Source organism: Crinia signifera, chromosome 9 (genome assembly GCF_055691185.1).
Source record: "Crinia signifera chromosome 9, ASM5569118v1, whole genome shotgun sequence".
Classification (NCBI taxonomy): Eukaryota; Metazoa; Chordata; class Amphibia; order Anura; family Myobatrachidae; genus Crinia; species Crinia signifera.
This window is the reverse complement of record NC_139225.1, coordinates 70,650,346-70,669,626: the sequence shown is the minus strand read 5'-3', so window position 1 is coordinate 70,669,626 and position 19,281 is coordinate 70,650,346. Positions and strand designations below refer to the sequence as shown.

The following is a 19,281-nucleotide window of genomic DNA, read 5'->3' as shown; positions in this document are numbered from 1 at the left end:
CTCACGTCGAGCAAAGTGAGAATGAGACAGCCGTACCCCTGACATTGAATACCCCTCCGAGCCTGGGCGGAAAACCTGAACAGGCTCCGAAGGGCGTTCAGATTGGGGGTGTTCAGATTCCCTGAATTCGGATTCTCTGAATACGAATGCGCTGATCTCTAAATTCTGAGTACTTGCATCTGAATTACAATCGCTACCCTGGGCTCACAGACTCTGGGCACATGACTCTGGGCACAAGGAACCTGGACACATGGACTCTGGACACAAGGAATCTTGGCACACAGATTCTAGGGGGAAAAAACACTGTATCTGAATTTAGCATTACGTCCAACTCAAAATCAATCCCAGTATTTTTAAACAAATTCTATGCTCTAATAATAATCATCACTTTTCATTTTACCTTTTAAAGCTTTCTTCTTGCCTATCACAGGTGAGCAGCTCTCCATTCATTAATCATTATTTCCCTAAGTACATTACTGCATTTTTCTTTTCATCCCAGAATAGATCAGAAAACTACACACTGAGGTAGAATAATGATTTATACAGTGTACTTACACAGAATACTGAAGCCTCAGAGTTATCCATATTAGAGAGGTATGCCATCGTAATTAGCATATTAGGCTAATTAAAATGATTTTAGGTATATTTTTGTTTAGTGATATTTATGTGTTAATATACCTGTTGTCCTATTGCTCTTTAATATAAGCATACAGAAGTATGCTAGACTCAGGGGCAAACGCAGGATTTTCAGAAGGGGGTTTCCAGAGGGGCGGAGCAAAGCCGGGTCAGTTAAAGTATTATAGATAGACCAAATGTATATTAATAATAATAAATATATATAGTGGAGTGGGCTTATTATTCATAATTTCCTGTTGAGAGGATAGCTTGCTTGACTGCAGATATCTCCAGTTCCCGAAAATAGATTACTTAGATTTTAATGGAATTAAAAACTAGAGAATCCCACCTACCAAATGGTATTGGGACTAGGGGGATCAGAGTTAAGGGGGTAGAGCAATCTGCCAACGAGTATATAAAACTACATACCAGGTGTGTGGAGCTGGAGCAGTAACCAGCTGATGGAAGGCTGATATCTCTGGTTCTGGGAACAGTAGAGACAAGCTACTAGTGTCCATCAAAGGGGGAGAGTCCCAGATTTTGGAATATAACCTTTAGAAAAACTGTAAGTCAGACAAAACCTGAAATATCTGACTGGGAAAAGCAATTAACAGGATTGGATGGGGACCACTGCTTTGAAGTCAGATATCTCCGGTTCCCAAGGGCCGATTTTTAAAATTCTTGTACCCTTGGAAAGAGGGGACCCTCAGCTTTCAGCCTAAGGCCCTTAGACTTCTAGGGGGTTTCTGGGTACTCAGAAACCCCCCCTGCGTGCGCTATCGAGGTTGCAGTTTGTGCTAACCATGAAAGCATTGTATTAGGGGTGTGCACCCAGACATTTTTTGGGTTTTGGTTTTGGATCTTTATCTCCTCTGTGTTTTGGATCTGTATTGGTTTTTCCAAAACCACTCTTGCGGGTTTTGGATCTGTATTTCGCGCCCCCCCCCCCAAAAAAAAAAAAATCATAAAACGGCTAAAATCACAGGGGTCTTACATGTTCCTTGCCAGGGTGGGGAGGGGGTAAATGCTCATTGCCGAGGCGGTTGCTTTCAAGCAGCGCACCAGCACTACCAGAATCCGCACTTTCAGGTAGCGCTGGGCATGCTGCGCTCCTCTGACAGACACTAGAGGTATGGTAGTACCTCTAGTGTCTGCCTCCTCCAAGGCAGCAGACATTTTTGGAGGGGCAGTCACCAAAGAGCTGAAAACGCGACTGGCCAAGTGGGCATTTGGCACCCTGCCCCCCGCCCCCCCGGCCCAGCCTGCCACTGTGGATGCGGCCACAAGCAGAGAAGGTGGGATTGCAGCAGAGATCAGAGATTCCCTCCATCTTACATTTGGGGATACTTAATATTTGCTGCTGTTTTCTGGGAAATATGTGCATTAGTAAATTGGCCTTCATAATGGCATTTGTTAGGAAACGCTTCAGTGCCGTTTAGTTATTGACACTTTCACTAAGCCTGACAAAAGTGCCATTTAATTAACGGCACTGAAAAGTTGCCTACCACATGCCCCCAAATATCTGACAAAAATATTTTGTGTAATGATAGGAGAAGGGGAGGGGGCCTGTCTATATAGTCAGTTCTGGGCCCTACAATTTCTGATGTCAGCCCTGACATGTCAGGACTCGGGTCTCTGGTGTTGATAGCAGTGACAGCAGTAGGTCAGTGGTGGAAGCTGGGAACTGGAACACTGGGGGTTAGAGGCAAAGACTGGTACTGCAGGCACAGCTAGGTGGGGGAGTTGACGAGACTTTGATCAGAGGCGCGGAGTCCACTGACTGTTTTCACCATGGACCCTCGCAAGGAGGTTTGGAGTCTGCTGTGTTCGGTGGCGAGGTTGCGGCCCTCTGATCTGAGTTCCCCACAGCTAACTGGCCAGTCACGGGAGATGGACGGTGACTAGTGGCATTGTGCTTGAAGCTTGGAACTGAGGGAGGCCGGAGAGATGACAGTGGCTTGAGAGCCGATGAGTAGTTGACGGCCTGGGAGCTGACACGGAGTGTTGATGGCCTGGGAGTCAACACGGACTGTAGACGGCCTGGGAGCCGGAGGGGTGTTGATGACCTCGGAGTCGAAACGGACTGTAGATGGCCTCAGAGATAACGACAGTTATAAAATAACTGAACTAAATCACTAAAAAATAATAATACTGACACTCTGAAATAAAGTGATACTCTACTACTCAGGGTAGAATTTACCGAATGATCAGTAGAGGTACACAAATGAATCAGAATTAATAAGCATTAAAAAATGAATTAAGACACTGAATAAACGCTATATTGATACTCTGATATCATTCTGGGTAACATCTACCGGTTGCCACAAGAGATATACAAATAACCCAGAGAAAAGTGAATTGAAGCACTAAATAATCTGGTGAATATAACCCAGAAGATTGACGAAGTAAAACCTTATCCTCCTCTTTCATTCACACTAGACTTTCTGACCACTGACTGAGGCAGGTATTCAATGGTTGGAATAGGGGGCGGCAGCGAATCCTGTGTAGGATTCGCTGCACTTTCGCCACAATTCTCCCTGTAGGGCGATTCGCCGGGCAGCTGCCTGTCCGCCCTACTCAACGTGTCAGGGGCTCTCTGCCCCTGGCGGCTAATTTTAACCCCCCCGGCGAATGCCGCTGGGGAGCTGGGGGACAGCTGCAGGCAGGGAGATGGAAGCCTCCCTGCCTGCGCCAGACACTGTGGGGGTGAAGGAGGGCTGTCGGGGACACAGGGAGAGCCCCCCAGAGCTGGCAGGGGGCTGTGCTAGGGAGCCGCTACACTCACTGGTTCCGATCGTGCATATGTAATGATCAGGACCAGTGTGCAGTGAATAAATTAATATTAATGAGCGTCTCCTGGCTCCCGCCCCCTGCTGGCGAATGTGTAAAAATAAAAAAAATTGTTTAAAAAAATAAAATAAAAATTAAAAATATATTCATGTGCTGCAAGCACAGGAATAAAAATAGCATGCCCCTTAACAGAAAAAAAAATCTGATTTTTTGACACCAAAAAAAATAAAAAAAAACGCTTTATTTTAAAAGATCACATTCCAGTTCACCTAAAAAAGATGACGAATGTAAAATAGAGAATCATGGCGAAAATCAATGGAGAAAGCAGTTCTCCATTTGAGCATTGAATACACTCTCGGCGAATCCCAGTGAAAACGCCATTGAAATACACCAGCGAATTGCAGCGAGCATGAAACGAAGAACTGGCCGGCATTCACTGTTCGCTTTCGGCGAACAGTGAACATTAAATAGGGTGAATCATATTTTCAGTGAAAAAAATTCACTGCAAGGAGTGAAAACAACCCGATTTTGCCGAAAAAACGGTGAATCGGGAGCATTGAATACTGGCCTATATATATATAAAAAAGGAGCGAACTGTACCTGAAAAATAAAGGATATAGGAACAAAAACAAACATATATTAGGTAACAGTCGAATCCGTAAGATATACTGTAACACACTGTAGACCCTGTATAGCACCCCAATAAGGTGGATATTATTAATACTAACCCCAGGAAGTACAGCATACGGTACCACAGAGGGAAAGATTCTCCTGTCAGAAATGGCAGCAAACAAATGAACAGACAACAAGCCTAGTAAAACATTTTTTTATATCTATAAATACACTTTATTTTATTTAAAGTGCACTGGCACTTCACAATACATGTGTGTGTAAATCTGTATGTCTTGAATTTTTAACCCCTTAAAATTTTCTGAAGTAGCAAAGAGGGACACGATCTGTCATCCTATATGTTAAAAGAACACAGATAAGAGCATCCTCTTCACTTTTTACCCAAAAAGTAATAGGTACTTGTTTCCTAGCATGGCGCCCATCGCATTGTATACCATAAGACTAAATATGTTATGCGATGCGATGCTGCGCGATGTTGTACAATAAAAAATTGTATGGCATTGCATGCCATACAATGGCATTGCCAGGGGCGTAACTATAGCACCGCAGCCCCCGCCACCACGTGGGGGGTGGCGCTGTGCATGTGGGGGCGCCGGGGACTGCGGTGCTATAGTTAAACCCCCCCTCAATCCCCCGCAGGCTTACCTATCGCGCTGGTCCCAGCAGCTCTGTTCCTCTGCTGAGGACCACCACAAAATGGCCGCCCCCATATAGCACACAGTTCTCTGCAACTGTCTGCTGTATGGGGGCGGCCATTTTCTGGTGGTCCTCAGCAGAAGAACGGAGCCGCCGGGACCAGTGCGATAGGTAAGGCTGTAGGGGATTGAGGGGGGGTTTGCATGGGCGGCGGGGTAGGGGTGCTCGGCGGGGCGGCGGGGTAGGGGTGCTCGGCGGGGCGGCGATGGTGGGGGGTGCCCAAAACGTAGCTACGCCACTTGGCATTGCATGCCATACAATGGCATACAATGCGATGGTATACGATTTTTTATTGTACAACCACCCAGATGGGTCAAATGAGATTAGGGAAAAAGGGAATGGGAGGATCAGTTGCACAGGATTATCTGAGCAATAATATTATGGTTTTACCCTCAGTATATTTGTGGATTGGTCAGTTTGACCCTGGAATATGAGAGTGTGCTACCACAGGACACGGGATTGACAATTTTGTAGAAAGAAAGGAAAGTGTGTCTCTGTGTCGTGCAGAGATTATCAAGGAATAAAATATAACCTTTATTAGATATCTTTTTTTTTAAATTGTTGAGAAATATGGACAAACAGTGATACATATAGACACAAACAAGTTGAAAGTGTTGCTAATACTAAACCTGATATATAATAAATAATAAGGAGGATATTGAGTTGGACCACACTGAGTGAGGATTTATATCCTTTTTAAATACACTGTGTCTATATGTATCACTGTTTGTCCATATTTCGCAACAATTAAAAAAAAAGATATCTAATAAAGGTTATATTTTATTCCTTGATAATCTGTGCACCACACAGAGACACACTTTCCTTTCTTTCTACAAAATCACCCAGATGGGTCCTTATAATGTTAAATGCCCCCCCACTATCAACGCCAACCCGAAGCGTGGTGAGCGGCGGCGGTATGCGTCCTCCGACCTTTTCATACCCCCACTATCCACGTCGGTGTGGAGTTGAGTTTATCTAGTGTGGCAAGCGCAGCGAGCCACCGAGCCCGAAGCGTGGCGAGGGGACGCGGAATACATGTAAAGTAATACGCGTCCACTCGCCACACTATCTAAAATCAACTCCACACCGACGTGGATAGTGGGGGTATGAAAAGGTCAGAGGACGCGTACCGTCACCCCTTGCGGGCGCGCTGCGGGTTCACGGTGATAGTGGGGGTGGCGTGGGGGTGCATTTAACACTGTAAGCACCAATTAGGGTGCTTATACAATAAAAAATCGTATTGGGGCTGCTTTTAACATTGTAAGCACCCATTAGGGTGCTTATACAATAAAAAATCGTATTGCATCGCATCGCATGCATCATATGCGGCTATATGGCATGCAATGCGAGGCGATGGCATAAGATGCCATAAGATGAAAAAATTGGGCTCCCTGCTAGAATGTACCAACTAATAAAAGTATAAGTTTTAAAATGTGAAATATTTATTTTTGGTGTGCATCCATAGCGCAAACCTTTTCCTCTTCTTTAACTGAATTGTCACTCTCACTGACCCTGCTGTCAGTCTCTGTGTCCTGACCACATCCTCTGCACTGCTGCATAAGCCAACCACAGCCTCTTCCACACTGCTGCCGACCACAACCTACTCTGTAACTTTGCTGCTGACCACAGCTTCTGCCACCACACCACCACCGCTGAACCTCCTCTGCAAGGCCACCGCTGATCACAGCCTAAGGTAATCTTACCCTGCTGCCTTATTTCCCTGCTGTAACTCTTTGTCCCTGCTGTAACTCTTTGTCCATGCTGTCACTCTCTCTATCTCTGCTGTCACTCTACCTGTCTCTGGTTTCACTCTACCTGTCCCAGCTGTCACTCTGTCCTTATCGTCACTCTCTCTGCCCCTGCCATCCCTCTATCTCCCCCTGCTATTCCTCTTTCTGTCACTATTCTCATTCATCTCTCTGTCCCTACTCTCACTCTCCCCATTCCTATGTCCCTCTCTCTGTCCCTCTCCATCGCTGTCATCACTGTCCTTATGTCCCTCTCCCCATCTCTCTGTCGCTCTCCCTCTGCTGTCCCTGTCCCTCTCTCTGTCCCTATGTCCCTCACTCCCATCCCTCCCTCTCCGCGTCCCTGCCATCCCTCACTCTCCCTGTCCCTGTCAACCCACACTCTCCCTGTCTTTGTCTCTGCCATCCCTCACTCTCCAGCCCCTGCTGTCCATCATGGAAAGAAAAGGAGGCGTGAAACCGCGCTTTTACCTAATAGTAAGCAACAGGTAAAGGTAAAAATACATTTATTAAAAATACACTTATTAAAATATACCACATGTATGAATAAATGAAAGAACTGGTACTGAATGCTGATTAATAGAATGTGAGCCGTGATAGTCACCCAATTTTCTCAAAGGTAGGAGTCTCAGTGTCCGTTCCTATGTATGCTTCCTGGTATATCCCAATGGAGTTGGCCGATAGTGGACTTTAGGAGTGTTGTGATTCTCCAGCCTAGGGAGCCCCTGTTGGTAACAGGCTCAACCTGGTATGTATTTCTCCAGCCTAGGGAGCCCCTGTTGGTATAGGGCTCAACCTGGTTTGTAGGTGTAGTGTCCTGGTGAATTACGGCTGCTGGGATGTTTGTTCAGGGAAGCTGGTCCGGTCACAGGGAGATATCTGGATCTGGGTTCCACTAGTGGGTGCCAGGGCTCCAACACACTGACGCGTTTCGCTTTTAGGGCTTTTTCAAGGTGATGTGACCTTTTTCAAACTGCTGCTCTAGCAAAGTCACCCATTTATAGGCGCCCTCACGGGACACTCTGTGCCCCACCCTTTTTTCTCCTGCTGTCCATCACTCTCCCTCTGCTGTCCCTGTCCCTCTCTGTCCCTATGTCCCTCTCTCTGAACCTATTGCCCTGCTATCCCTCACTCTCCCCATCCCTCCCTCTCCTCGCCCCTGCTATCCCTCATTTTCACTGTCTCTGCTGTCCCTCACTCTCTCTGTCCCTGCTGTCCCTCACTCTCCCCGTCCCTGCCATCCCTCACTCTCCCCATCATCCCTCATTCTTCCTGCCCTTGCCATCCCTCACTCTCCCCATCTCTCTGTCATTCTCCCTCTGCTGTCCCTGTCCCTCTCTCTGTCCCTATGTCCCTTTGTCCCAATGTCTCTGCTGTCAATCACTCTCCCAGTCCCTGCCATCCATCACTCTCCCAATCCCTCCCTATCCCCATCCCTGCCATCTCTCACCCTCCCATTCCCTGCCGTCCCATGCTCTCCCAGTCTTTGTCTCTGCCATCCCACATTCTCACTGTCCCTGCTATCCCTCTCTCTACCTGTCATCTCTCACTATTCTCGCTCCTGCCGTCCCTCACTCTTTTCGTCTACCTGTCACTCTCTGTCTCTCTCTCTCTGTCCCTATGTCCCTCGCTGTCTGTGTCCCTGCCATCCCTCACTTTTCCCATCTCCCTGTCCCTGTTGTCCCTCACTCTCCCTGTCCCTGTCGTCCCCCACTCTCCCCATCCCTGCCGTTCTTCAGTTCCCGGTCTCTCACTCTCCCTGTCTCTGTCACTTTCCGTCTGCTGTCCCTATGTTCCTCTCTCTGTCCCTTCTGTCACTCTCTATCCCTGAATTTTGTCTCATACTGCATAATATTAATTTGTCTAATTCCGTGGGAATTATGCAAATATTGTGTGTATATGGCATGGTACATTACACTTAAGGACACACCCCTTTCAGTGACCATGCCCCCTTTTCTGGAACGCGCACACCTTCGGCACACAGAAAAACATTCTTAACTTTTCCATAACCCCCACTTCAAGATTGCCACTTTGACCACTGATTGTGATGATATAAATAAGTCACTGAACAAGATTTAAAGACAGAAGACTAAGAGCGCAGGTAGCATGGATAGTGTTAAGGGGAGAGGGAAAAAAAAGAGCACCCTGCCTGTTTGGGGCTTCATTTCTAATTAATTCTGAATTTGGTTCCTGCAGTAGTAAAGATTTGCCATGCTGAAATCTATTCAGATTGTTTTAATTACCGGTAGTAAAATATTTACAGTCATTTTCTCTTAATGGCAGACAAACAAATTCTTCATCCAACAGGTGACTTCGGCATCTTCTGCCTTTTTTCAGTTTATGCTGCATTCCTATCATGCAGGAGCTCGCCCATACTCCACTCAACTCCCCCTCCCCACTATTCACATACAGTAGGCTGCTGGAAGGTGTGTGAGGGGTGGGAGCTAGGTGACACAAGGCAGAGCATATATTCTTGGAGAGAAAGTGGGACAAGACTGTCTCTGAATGGGAAGCTGACTGGCAGTAATAGGTAAGCTTCATATTCAAGTGTGTGTTGTATATTTGGATGGAGAGTGAAACAAACAGCTGCTGAATGCTCTTAGAGGCTGAAAGTGGAAGTGACGCCTTTACTATGCACCTCTAATAACTAGTCCTGAGTCAGATGCTTTTTTAAGCCTCTGTATACTACAATATAATGCTTCTGCTATTAGTGCTCTATCTAATCTTCAATCTCAGGGGGTTCTGAGAGGTGTCTCATCTTGTTGAATAAAGGATTACAGGTATAAGAAGCATCAGATATATAGCAATAAAATATCAGGCACAATACAATATACAGATAAGTACTGATATAATTAATAACCCTTTTAAAAAAAAACCTCTTCAATTATATGCTGCTCCCAATTAGTATTCTGGGATACACTAAGGTATTTAAGATATTTTTTTTTTTTTCAAAAAGAGAGCGCAATCAGAAGATAAGGTTAGAGCAGGGCCCTCCTACCTTTTGACTGTCTGTAAATACCCTGTTTGTTGTATCACTGTCTCCTTTTGTAAAGTGCAACAGAATACGCTGCGCTATACAAGAAACTGTTCTGATGGCCTTGTCAGTTAAGTTGCAGAAACAGATAATATAATTCACTCCGTCTTCAGAATCAATGGCACAGAAAAAAAGACTGAAAACAGATTTGTGTTTAGATGTACGCTCAATGCATTTACCTCCTGATTATATCCATCACAATGTCATCAGCTCCACATAAAATAATATATCTTCAGGGCTGCAATATGTAATTTCAGCAATTTTATCTCTCCATGTCACTAGCACAGGCTAATATGGTAAGGACAACAAAACAGAGCATATTCGTCAGGTCGTTGCAGGACTGTTAACCATATCAACAGAGCAAGTGAATAAAAGGAAGCTGTAAATCAGATTGGCATACACAGAACAAACTTTTGCTCTTTTCTCCTGTCCTTTAGTGTAATTCCAGCATAGGATGGTTGTACAAAGGCTTTATACTCTATATTCTGCGTATGTCGTGCTGGGAGCTGGGTGGAGTAATGCAAACAAGAGCAGCTTTGTGAGCTGACAATTCTTTATTAGCCCACAAATGTGTTGTTTTGTACAGGGGGAATGCCTTCCCAGGTTCACTTTCAGAAGTCTTTCAGAGGTGAGTGCAACTACTGTTTAGGACGAACACTGTGAAGTGAGCTAGAGATAGATGCACACCACTAATATTTCTTAGGCTGTAGTTAAAGACAGTTGTGCTGATTATTGCTTTGGACATACTGCTGTGATACAAAAAAAAACAGCAAATTATTTTTGCATCTGCATCGGATGGTGTAATGCAGTGGTGGGGAACCTCAGGCCCGGGGGCCGGTCTGAGTGGCCCTCCTACCCACCCAGTGGCTTTGCCGGGAGTCAAGTACAGGGTACTTCTTGTGAGAGGTTGGTAGTTCTTGCGAGATTCCTCTTAATCAACAGCAGCCGGAGACTGTCAGTCCTATTCAGCAGCAGCCGGCGGAGCATGGGACGGCTGCAGCAGGACAATTTGTAAGAGAAATTTTTACATATGGCCCCCGAAGGATTTTTCCACCATACAATTGGCCCTTGGCCCAAAGAAAGTTCCCCACCCCTGGTGTAATGGTTAGCATTACTGCCTCACAGCGCTGAGGTCATCGGTTCTATTCCCACCATGGCCCTAACTGTGCAGAGTTTGTATATTCTCCCTGTACTTGCGTGGGTTTCCTCCGGGTACTCCGGTTTCCTCCCACAATCCAAAAATATACTGTAGGTCAATTGGCTTCCAACAAAATTAACCCTAGAAAGTCTGTGTGCGTGTGTATATGTGGTAGGGAACAAAGATTGTAAGCTCCACTGGGGCAGGGACTGAATTGAATGTTCAACTATACTCTGTAAAGCGCTGCGGAATATGTATGCACTATATAAGAAACTGTTAATACATAATAAATAAATATATAACTGTTTTAAAATATTAAACTCATTTATTTATTAACAGTTTCTTATATAGCGCACACATATTACGCAGCGCTTTACAGAGCATAGTTATGAGCAAAAACACATACCAAATTACAGCACAAGACAGTTTAGGACAAGTACATAGGGGGACAGGACACTGAAGCAATCATCAAGGTGGCAGAGGTTTATATATTCTAATAGTGTGTACACACGGTAAGATTTGGTTTCCGATGTTCCCGATATAGGGAACATCGGAAGCCAAATCGCATGCTTTTTTAGGGCTTGCCAGCCCGATGCGCTGCCAATGCGCGCTCCCGTATGAGCGCAAATCGGCAGCCAGATATAGAGGGCAGGCAACACTATATAGTGCAGATCTGCACTATATAGTGTAAATTGTGCCCCTCTAGCCGTGAGATGCGAGTCCCGATGCGATCTGACTCGCATCTCACAGCATATCCTGCCGTGTGTACACACCTTAAGAAATGCACATGAGGAGAGAGGGCCCTGCTCGTGAGAGCTTACATTCTAAAGGGGAGGGTTAGACAGACAGGGGTGACGCAGAAGGGAAAGAAGTGAGCATAAACAGGTTAGGATGAGAGATGGTCAGGTTTTATGCAGGAGGGTGGGAAGAGGCCAGCTTAGTCTTTGATATGCTAATAGAATTTACTGAACCTAGCATAAAAAATTAGCAATTTTAACATCAAGATTTAAGAAATTAGTGTGTTGTGTATTTCTAATAGCGAGCAGCCCATTTAGTGACTCTCGTTTCGTGTTTGAGCAATTATGCTTATGGTTGCATTAACTTGCAGCTGCTGTCATTGCTTTCTAAAATGTCATACTGTATTTCATACATGCACTGGTGATCCCTGTAGTATAAGGCCCTGAACTCCACTGTTACTCCTATAACTAATGGAATCGCATACAGAATAACATATTGTCTATTACCTATTTTATGGCAGAGAAATTGTGATTTGCTCCCTGACATCCTGAGGATGAAGGACGGAAGTGACTGATGCTGCAGCCTGTCATACAGGTAAGAGCAATTTTCCAGTCTGGAAAATAAATGAGTTTGAGTTACCAAGAAAAGGCGCAGGAGATGAAGTGATCCGCAGCATTTCATTAGCCGCTTCTTGTTTGCACACATTTATATGAAGTTGCAGGATATGGAGCCAGGCACAGGGGCTGGCAATGAATAATTATTTCTGGACACTTCACAGTTATTTTGTAGCTTTAAAAATGACAGGATGGCAAGATTGCTTTAGTGCCTACACAGAATACAAATGCAATGTATATTTGTAATTGTAGATCCAATCTAATAAATAAGATAAAGTACCTTTAGTCTTACAATAATACAATCTAGTAGATAAATGCACGCTAGAGCCTCATACACACGGGGCCATGCAGGTTAGGGAATTTGACCTTGTTGTTCCCGGTGGCTAGATCACCATAGCGATGTGTATGGGCGATACTGTGTGTGCTGACCAGTGTTCTCTGGTGAGAACACTAGCGATCTGACTTGATCTTGACTACATGTAGTCAAGATCTAGTCAGCGATGGTGATACGAGAGACTGCACATAACCATTCCAATGGGGCATACACACAGAGCGATCCGTGCTTAATTTCTAAGTGATCTAGACAGACAAATCTAGACAGATCGCTTAGAAATAGGGCTAACTGAGCCTGATGCTGTAAGTGGGGCTGGAAAAATCTGCTAAAGTCACATCCTAAGCTGTTAGTACAGTGATGTCCACTACCTGCGTCTCAGATCCTCTGCTCACGCATCAAAAGACACAACTTCGCTCACATCATTGAACTTCTCAGAAATCCTATGGTGTCTCAGACTGATTCTCCTAAGGCCAGGCATCTTAGGCTCTCCTAAGATGCCTGGCCTCTACAGCTGCAAACAAATTAACAGGAATTGACTAGGTTACGCCCAGAAAATAGTTGCAAAATGCCTGCATTTTTCCCAATTTGATTGGCAGGAGGAATCTTTGTGTAGATTCTATAGAAATGAACCAAGCACCCATGTTCAGCGGTAATTCTATCCTACTAGATACTGTAACTGTCCCTTTAATAAAGAAACAGTTTAGTTTAAATGCATAGTGTGGAACCTGGCCCCTACAGGCTATCATGCATTGGAGCCCATTAGAGATATCCCCTGTAGGACTCCCTGGAATGGTCTGTTTGCTGCTAATAGTGGATATGATACTCTATCACACGGACGCCCTCCCTCACCCTACGCTCTATCACAAATTACATATATTGTATGTCTTCATTTGACAAAGGTGTCTTGAAAAATTACCACAATACTTTTAACATAAACAATTGCTCATCAGTATTATTTACATTTGGTGAAATTGGGCACTTTGGGTAATATTTATCAATTTTTTACTATGCAAAATACTATGTCTTCCCATCATGTTTTCACATCTTTGTCACAGTATTTTAGTTTTACGGAAATATTTGACAGAGGTTTTGGAAATTTCATAAAAATCTCCATGCCTTAATAGTCTCATCGGTTCCATACCTCCGATGGGAAATGCAGTCAGCCCACATTTAGGAAACTTCAATCTCCCTTTACACTCCCATCTACCCTCTTTCTCTCCTGCCACCTGATTACTTCCTCCTATTTCTACCTTCAAGGTTTTGCCCATGGTGCTCCCTACCACTGGAATTCTCTTCCTCTCCCTATAAGACTCTCAACTTCTCCACAGAATTTCAGATGGGTTGTCAAAACTTTATCAAACCCAGCCATATGTCATCCTAACCCTCCGTTTCATGCTCACCAGGGTTGGACTGGTGCACAGGGGTACAATGGGAAACCCATGGTGTGCCCCACTTCCTGGGGGATCACCCCCTCCTCTACGGATCAGTTTTCAGACTGTGCACTTGAATCATACATTATACATACAATACTTATAATGCACAGGACCAAGGGGTATTATCTACAGTGCATTGCACTTATTAAATTGGTACATTATCAAGCATGGACTAGCAGTATTCACTGATAAGATATATATATATATATATATATATATATATATATATATATAGTACACAATATCTCTAGAGTTTGCGCTAAGCAGGGTCGGTCGCTTGATAACACTTGATCTCCTACTAGAGAGATCCACAACCAATAGCCAAACCAATAGTGTTATGTAGCGCCCTATATAATTGATCAAGATACTTCCAGTCTTTCCTTTATAATATAATTACCATCAACATTTTTCAATATAAAACATTTATTAAAACATTTAAAACAAATCGTAATGTAAGTCTTGAGACAAATTTTCTAATACAGACGTATTCTTTGGATTTATAGATCGTGATGGTTTTCAATGGTTACCCAACGCGTTTCGTCTCTTTATGAGACTTCATCAGGGGTGAACAATTTTATATCAGATCTTAATAGGTCTTTTATCGGAATAAAGTCTTGCTATTTTGTAGTAATACAGGGTCCGTTTAAAGGCTCAAGTTTTTTACTCTAATGGGTAGAGGAGTAGGCTCCTGGATCTTTCTATTATATTAAAGATCTTTAGGCAATGGGCGGTTGCCCGTACTTGCCGCTCGAAGGATTATAGTTTATTCATAATTTTTAGATACCATTAATGGACCTTTAATGTTCTTACGTCTTAATTTGAATAACATTTTTTAGGGTATAATATTTGGAGAGTGGTCCCCTTATATAATAATCAGGAATGTACTCCAATTTCCAATAAGCGAACTCCTTAAGGATCACAGGAGTGAGAATGTGGTCCAAAAAGACCTTTCTGGCTTCTAGAGATGTGCGCTCTCCTGTGTCCAAACACCAAGCACTTGGTGTTTGGACACAGGAGAGCGCACATCTCTAGAAGCCAGAAAGGTCTTTTTGGACCACATTCTCACTCCTGTGATCCTTAAGGAGTTCGCTTATTGGAAATTGGAGTACATTCCTGATTATTATATAAGGGGACCACTCTCCAAATATTATACCCTAAAAATTTTTATTCAAATTAAGATGTAAGAACATTAAAGGTCCATTAATGGTATCTAAAAATTATAAATAAACTATAATCCTTCGAGCGGCAAGTACGGGCAACCGCCCATTGCCTAAAGATCTTTAATATAATAGAAAGATCCAGGAGCCTACTCCTCTACCCATTAGAGTAAAAAACTTGAGCCTTTAAACGGACCCTGTATTACTACAAAATAGCAAGACTTTATTCCGATAAAAGACCTATTAAGATCTGATATAAAATTGTTCACCCCTGATGAAGTCTCATAAAGAGACGAAACGCGTTGGGTAACCATTGAAAACCATCACGATCTATAAATCCAAAGAATACGTCTGTATTAGAAAATTTGTCTCAAGACTTACATTACGATTTGTTTTAAATGTTTTAATAAATGTTTTATATTGAAAAATGTTGATGGTAATTATATTATAAAGGAAAGACTGGAAGTATCTTGATCAATTATATAGGGCGCTACATAACACTATTGGTTTGGATATATATATATATATATATATATATATATATATATATCATATTTACCTTGTACTGTAAGTCCTTTTTTTCTTGCACAGGATTGGAGCTGTAGAATGCTTGTTAGGCCATTTAAATAAACAACAATCATAATTGCTAAATCTTTTCAGATCAAGTACTTCTAAAATAACACCATCTGAAGATAGCATTCCTACAGAATTTGGTTAATTTTTCTAGGCCTGTGCTGCCTTTCGTGTCATCTGATAGGATAAAGCAGAGCCCATAGCTGACTCCTGTGATCAGCCTGTGCACTTGACCACAGGCTACATGCATACCAATTTTTTTTAGTAGTAATTAAATAAAAAAATTACCTGCACACAGGGATCTCTGATCTGTAACCCAATCTTATGAAGCTGTGTGGTCAGCTGAGGTGCAGTGAATTCCCTCAGCTGACTACACAGATCAGATGATTGGGTTATTGAAGCAGGTCAGTGATCCAAAATCCCTGGGTGCAGGTAAGTGTGTTTATATTCCAAGTGCTATTTTGTTTATGCATGCAGCCTGTGTCCTATCATACACAAGCTACTTGCTCTGTCTCCTTACTTACTATGCAAGTAAAGCATCATGATTGTTCACACATAAATGGGACAGAGCTTCTCCTGGTACCTTGTGAAAATATAAAAAAATGAAGAGGGATGATCTTATTGTTGGATATGGGTTGGTATAATGATTAAATAATATTTTCTGCAACATCCCCGAACATCATGGTTGCTTTAATAAATTAAATATATACATTTTTTAACTAAAAAAAATGAACACAGATATTTTATAGAATTCCCCTCTTCTGTATTTGGAGCCAAGGAATATGTTATACAATGCGTGCCAGGTGATACTGACCTTAGGAATGTATTAGTAACTTATGCAGATGTGCTGTAATGATAATTCATTTCTAAATAGTTTTTTCTGTTATGAATTTTTTGCAGCGAACTATGATGGTCGTTGGTCACTCGTCCCTTTTATTTCTGTACTCGGCTCTACTCTCTATCGTTGCTTCTAATCTCCCAGGCCTGGAGCTAGTGACCCAACAAATATTGCCTTTAGCTCCATCTCATTTCACTGCTGTTGGTACTCCAGAGCTCAATACAGTATGCACAGAGGATTGCGTCCTCCATGAATCCCAGGCAGAAGCATTCCCTGCCAGCCATCAACTCGATTATGAGACAACATATTCCAATGGCAGCCGAACGCTGACAGCACTGACGGTCATATTATCTCAGGATAATATCAGAAGGCCAGAGGAAAGGAATGTGAAATCTGTAAGGCCTCGGAGACAGATATATGGACCAGACATCCGCTTTTCCATCCGCAGTCACCGCTTTCTTAGAGATTTCCCTTTTGCTGCTGCTGTCCGTGTGTCCACAGGTTGCACAGGTGTGCTGGTAACTGAACGTCATGTTCTAACTGCGGCTCACTGTATCCATGACGGCCATGACTATGTACAAGGAGCACGTAAGTTGCGTGTCGGTTTTCTGCGCCTAGGAGGCCGTCGTTCTTTACGTTGGGTACATGTGAAAAGTACAAGGGTGCCACGAGGATGGATTGGCGCCCCAGCAGAACTTAGTATGGATTATGATTATGCTTTGCTGGAGCTTCGACGTGCACAATCACAACCTCACATGCACCTGGCAGCATCCCCACCTCTGGCAAATCTGGCAGGAAGACGAGTTCACTTCTCAGGCTTTGACAGTGACCGACCTGGGGAGCTGGTTTACAGGTCATGCAGAGTGCAACAGCAGACTACACATTTGCTCTATCAGCACTGTGATGCGCGCCCTGGTGCTAGCGGCTCAGGGGTTTATGGGAGATTGCGGCACGGGGGCCGTTGGGAAAGGAAAGTGATTGGTATATTCTCAGGACACCAGTGGGTAGAAGTGTCTGGAGAGCCAAAAGAGTATAATGTTGCAGTAAGGTTCACCCCTCCAAAATATGCCCAGATCTGCTATTGGATACGGGGAGCAAATGCAAGTTGCCATAATGAATCAAATGTTCCGTGATATGACACCTTCAATATAACGGTTACAAATATACATAGGTAATAGAGACATTGTAGGCATAGATAAACTGTGTCTTGGAATGTGCAAGTCCTGCAGATCTTACAGAAGGAGCCAGCTGTTGACTGACACATGATAATACATATAGAGCTCAGCAGGGTGCCTGGAACTCAACTAGAGAAAACCCTTTGTAACATTTCTAGTCAGAATATCAAATAAGAATAATCTCCATGGTGGCTGTTTCTCCTAGTGATGGCATCTCTGTCCTTAACTCAAACTGTCCTTCAGAATAATAGCGAGATGCACTAAGCCTTGAAAAGTGATAGAATGGAGAGTTATAAACCACCCACCAATCAGCTCCTACCTGTCATTTTTTAAACACAGACTGTAACATAGCAGTGAGGAGCTGATTGGCTGGTGGTGTATCACTCTCTATTTGATCACTTTTCAAGCACATATGGACCTAAGCCATTTCATTCTGTGTAAAATACTCCACTCACAATATACCCTTTTATTACAGTTCCCTGGGTTGAATTTTTCAGCTTCTATTTAAAAACACCATTCTCATATAGGGCCTTATTCTAGTTTACTCTTTCTGACAAAATCCTTCTTAGATGGGCAAAACCATGTGCACTGCAGGTGGGGCAGATGTAACTTGTGCAGAGAGAATTAGATTTGGGTGGGGTTTTACTTCAAAGTGAGATCTATATTGCAGTGTAAAAATAAAGCAGTCAGTATTTACCCTGCACAGAAACAAAATAACTCGCCCAAATCGAATTCTCTCTGCACATTTTACATCTGCGCCCCCCCCCCCCTGCAGTGCACATGGTTTTGTCCATCTAAGAAGGATTTTGTCAGAAAGAGTGAACTAGAATAAGGCCCAAAGCTACAAAGACTGAAATAGGCCCATAAATCGAAAGGTTTTGGACCAGAACAGACATTATTGTTCAAGGCTGGGGATTTGAAAACTACCTGTCAGTGTGACAATTAACTTAAATAAAAATAATATTTAAATTAAAGAATATAAAAAAAAAAAAAGTGTAGCCATAGTTATAATTTTTATGCTATTTTATAAAAGAATAATGCTGAAAAGAACATGGGCCCTTATTCAGATCGGAACGGTACGGCCCGCGTGCGGCCGTACCGCCGATGTTTTTGGTCTGCACATGCGCAGAGGTGAATCTGCGCATGTGCAGCCCCCTTCGCCGCAGACGGATTTCGTCCGCCGCAAAGGGGGCGGATAGGGGCGTGAGAGGCATCATGCCCTCATTTCCCTATGTGTACGCCCCGCGTTTCATGGGCGTTCCCATGCAAACGCGGGGCGTATGCATGGTAATGAGGGCATGACGCCACTCATGGGGGCGGAAAGCTGACGTCGCCGGATGTCAGCTTTCAGCCCCCATACAAGCTACCACACGGACGATTGTCCGTGTGGTCTTAGCTTGCGGGAGCTGCCGCGGCGTGCGGACCTGCCTTCGATGGTCGACGACCATCGAATGCAGGGGGCAGCTCCCACCATGGTGGAGGCGTAGCCTCCACCATTTTAATGCGGATCGCCAGCCGTCCGTGTACGGACGGCCGTGGCGATCCGTAGGGTGGGCGGGGATTGGTTTGTGCGGCCGGAGCCCCGTGTGCGGCTCTGGCCGCACCAACCAGAATAAGGGCCATGAAAAGGTGCCTCATGATTCTGGAAAACAGAAGAATCATATTTAAGCTTATCTGTTATATAAAGTCCTAATAAATGTCTGCCTAACACATGCACAGTGAGAGACGGGCAGAAACATTGTGGGCACACACTCTCAGCTCCAACTGG

The 19,281-nt window shown here is 43.9% G+C and overlaps 1 protein-coding gene across 2 annotated transcripts; it reads left to right on the top strand.

The window, feature by feature from the left end:
* The first annotated feature begins 8,909 nt into the window (after positions 1-8,909).
* Positions 8,910-18,082, top strand: LOC146036606 (serine protease 23-like). Of its 2 annotated transcripts, none has more exons than XM_083160546.1 (3): positions 8,910-9,009; positions 11,910-11,983; positions 16,401-18,082. In XM_083160546.1, the coding sequence occupies exons 2-3, from the start codon at positions 11,963-11,965 to the stop codon at positions 17,469-17,471; spliced, it is 1,092 nt and encodes a 363-aa protein (XP_083016672.1). In that variant the 5' UTR covers positions 8,910-9,009; positions 11,910-11,962; the 3' UTR covers positions 17,472-18,082. The 2 variants fall into 2 exon arrangements, with proteins under 2 accessions (XP_083016672.1, XP_083016671.1); XM_083160545.1 differs by lacking the exon at positions 8,910-9,009 and adding an exon at positions 10,033-10,141.
* The last annotated feature ends 1,199 nt before the right edge of the window (positions 18,083-19,281 follow it).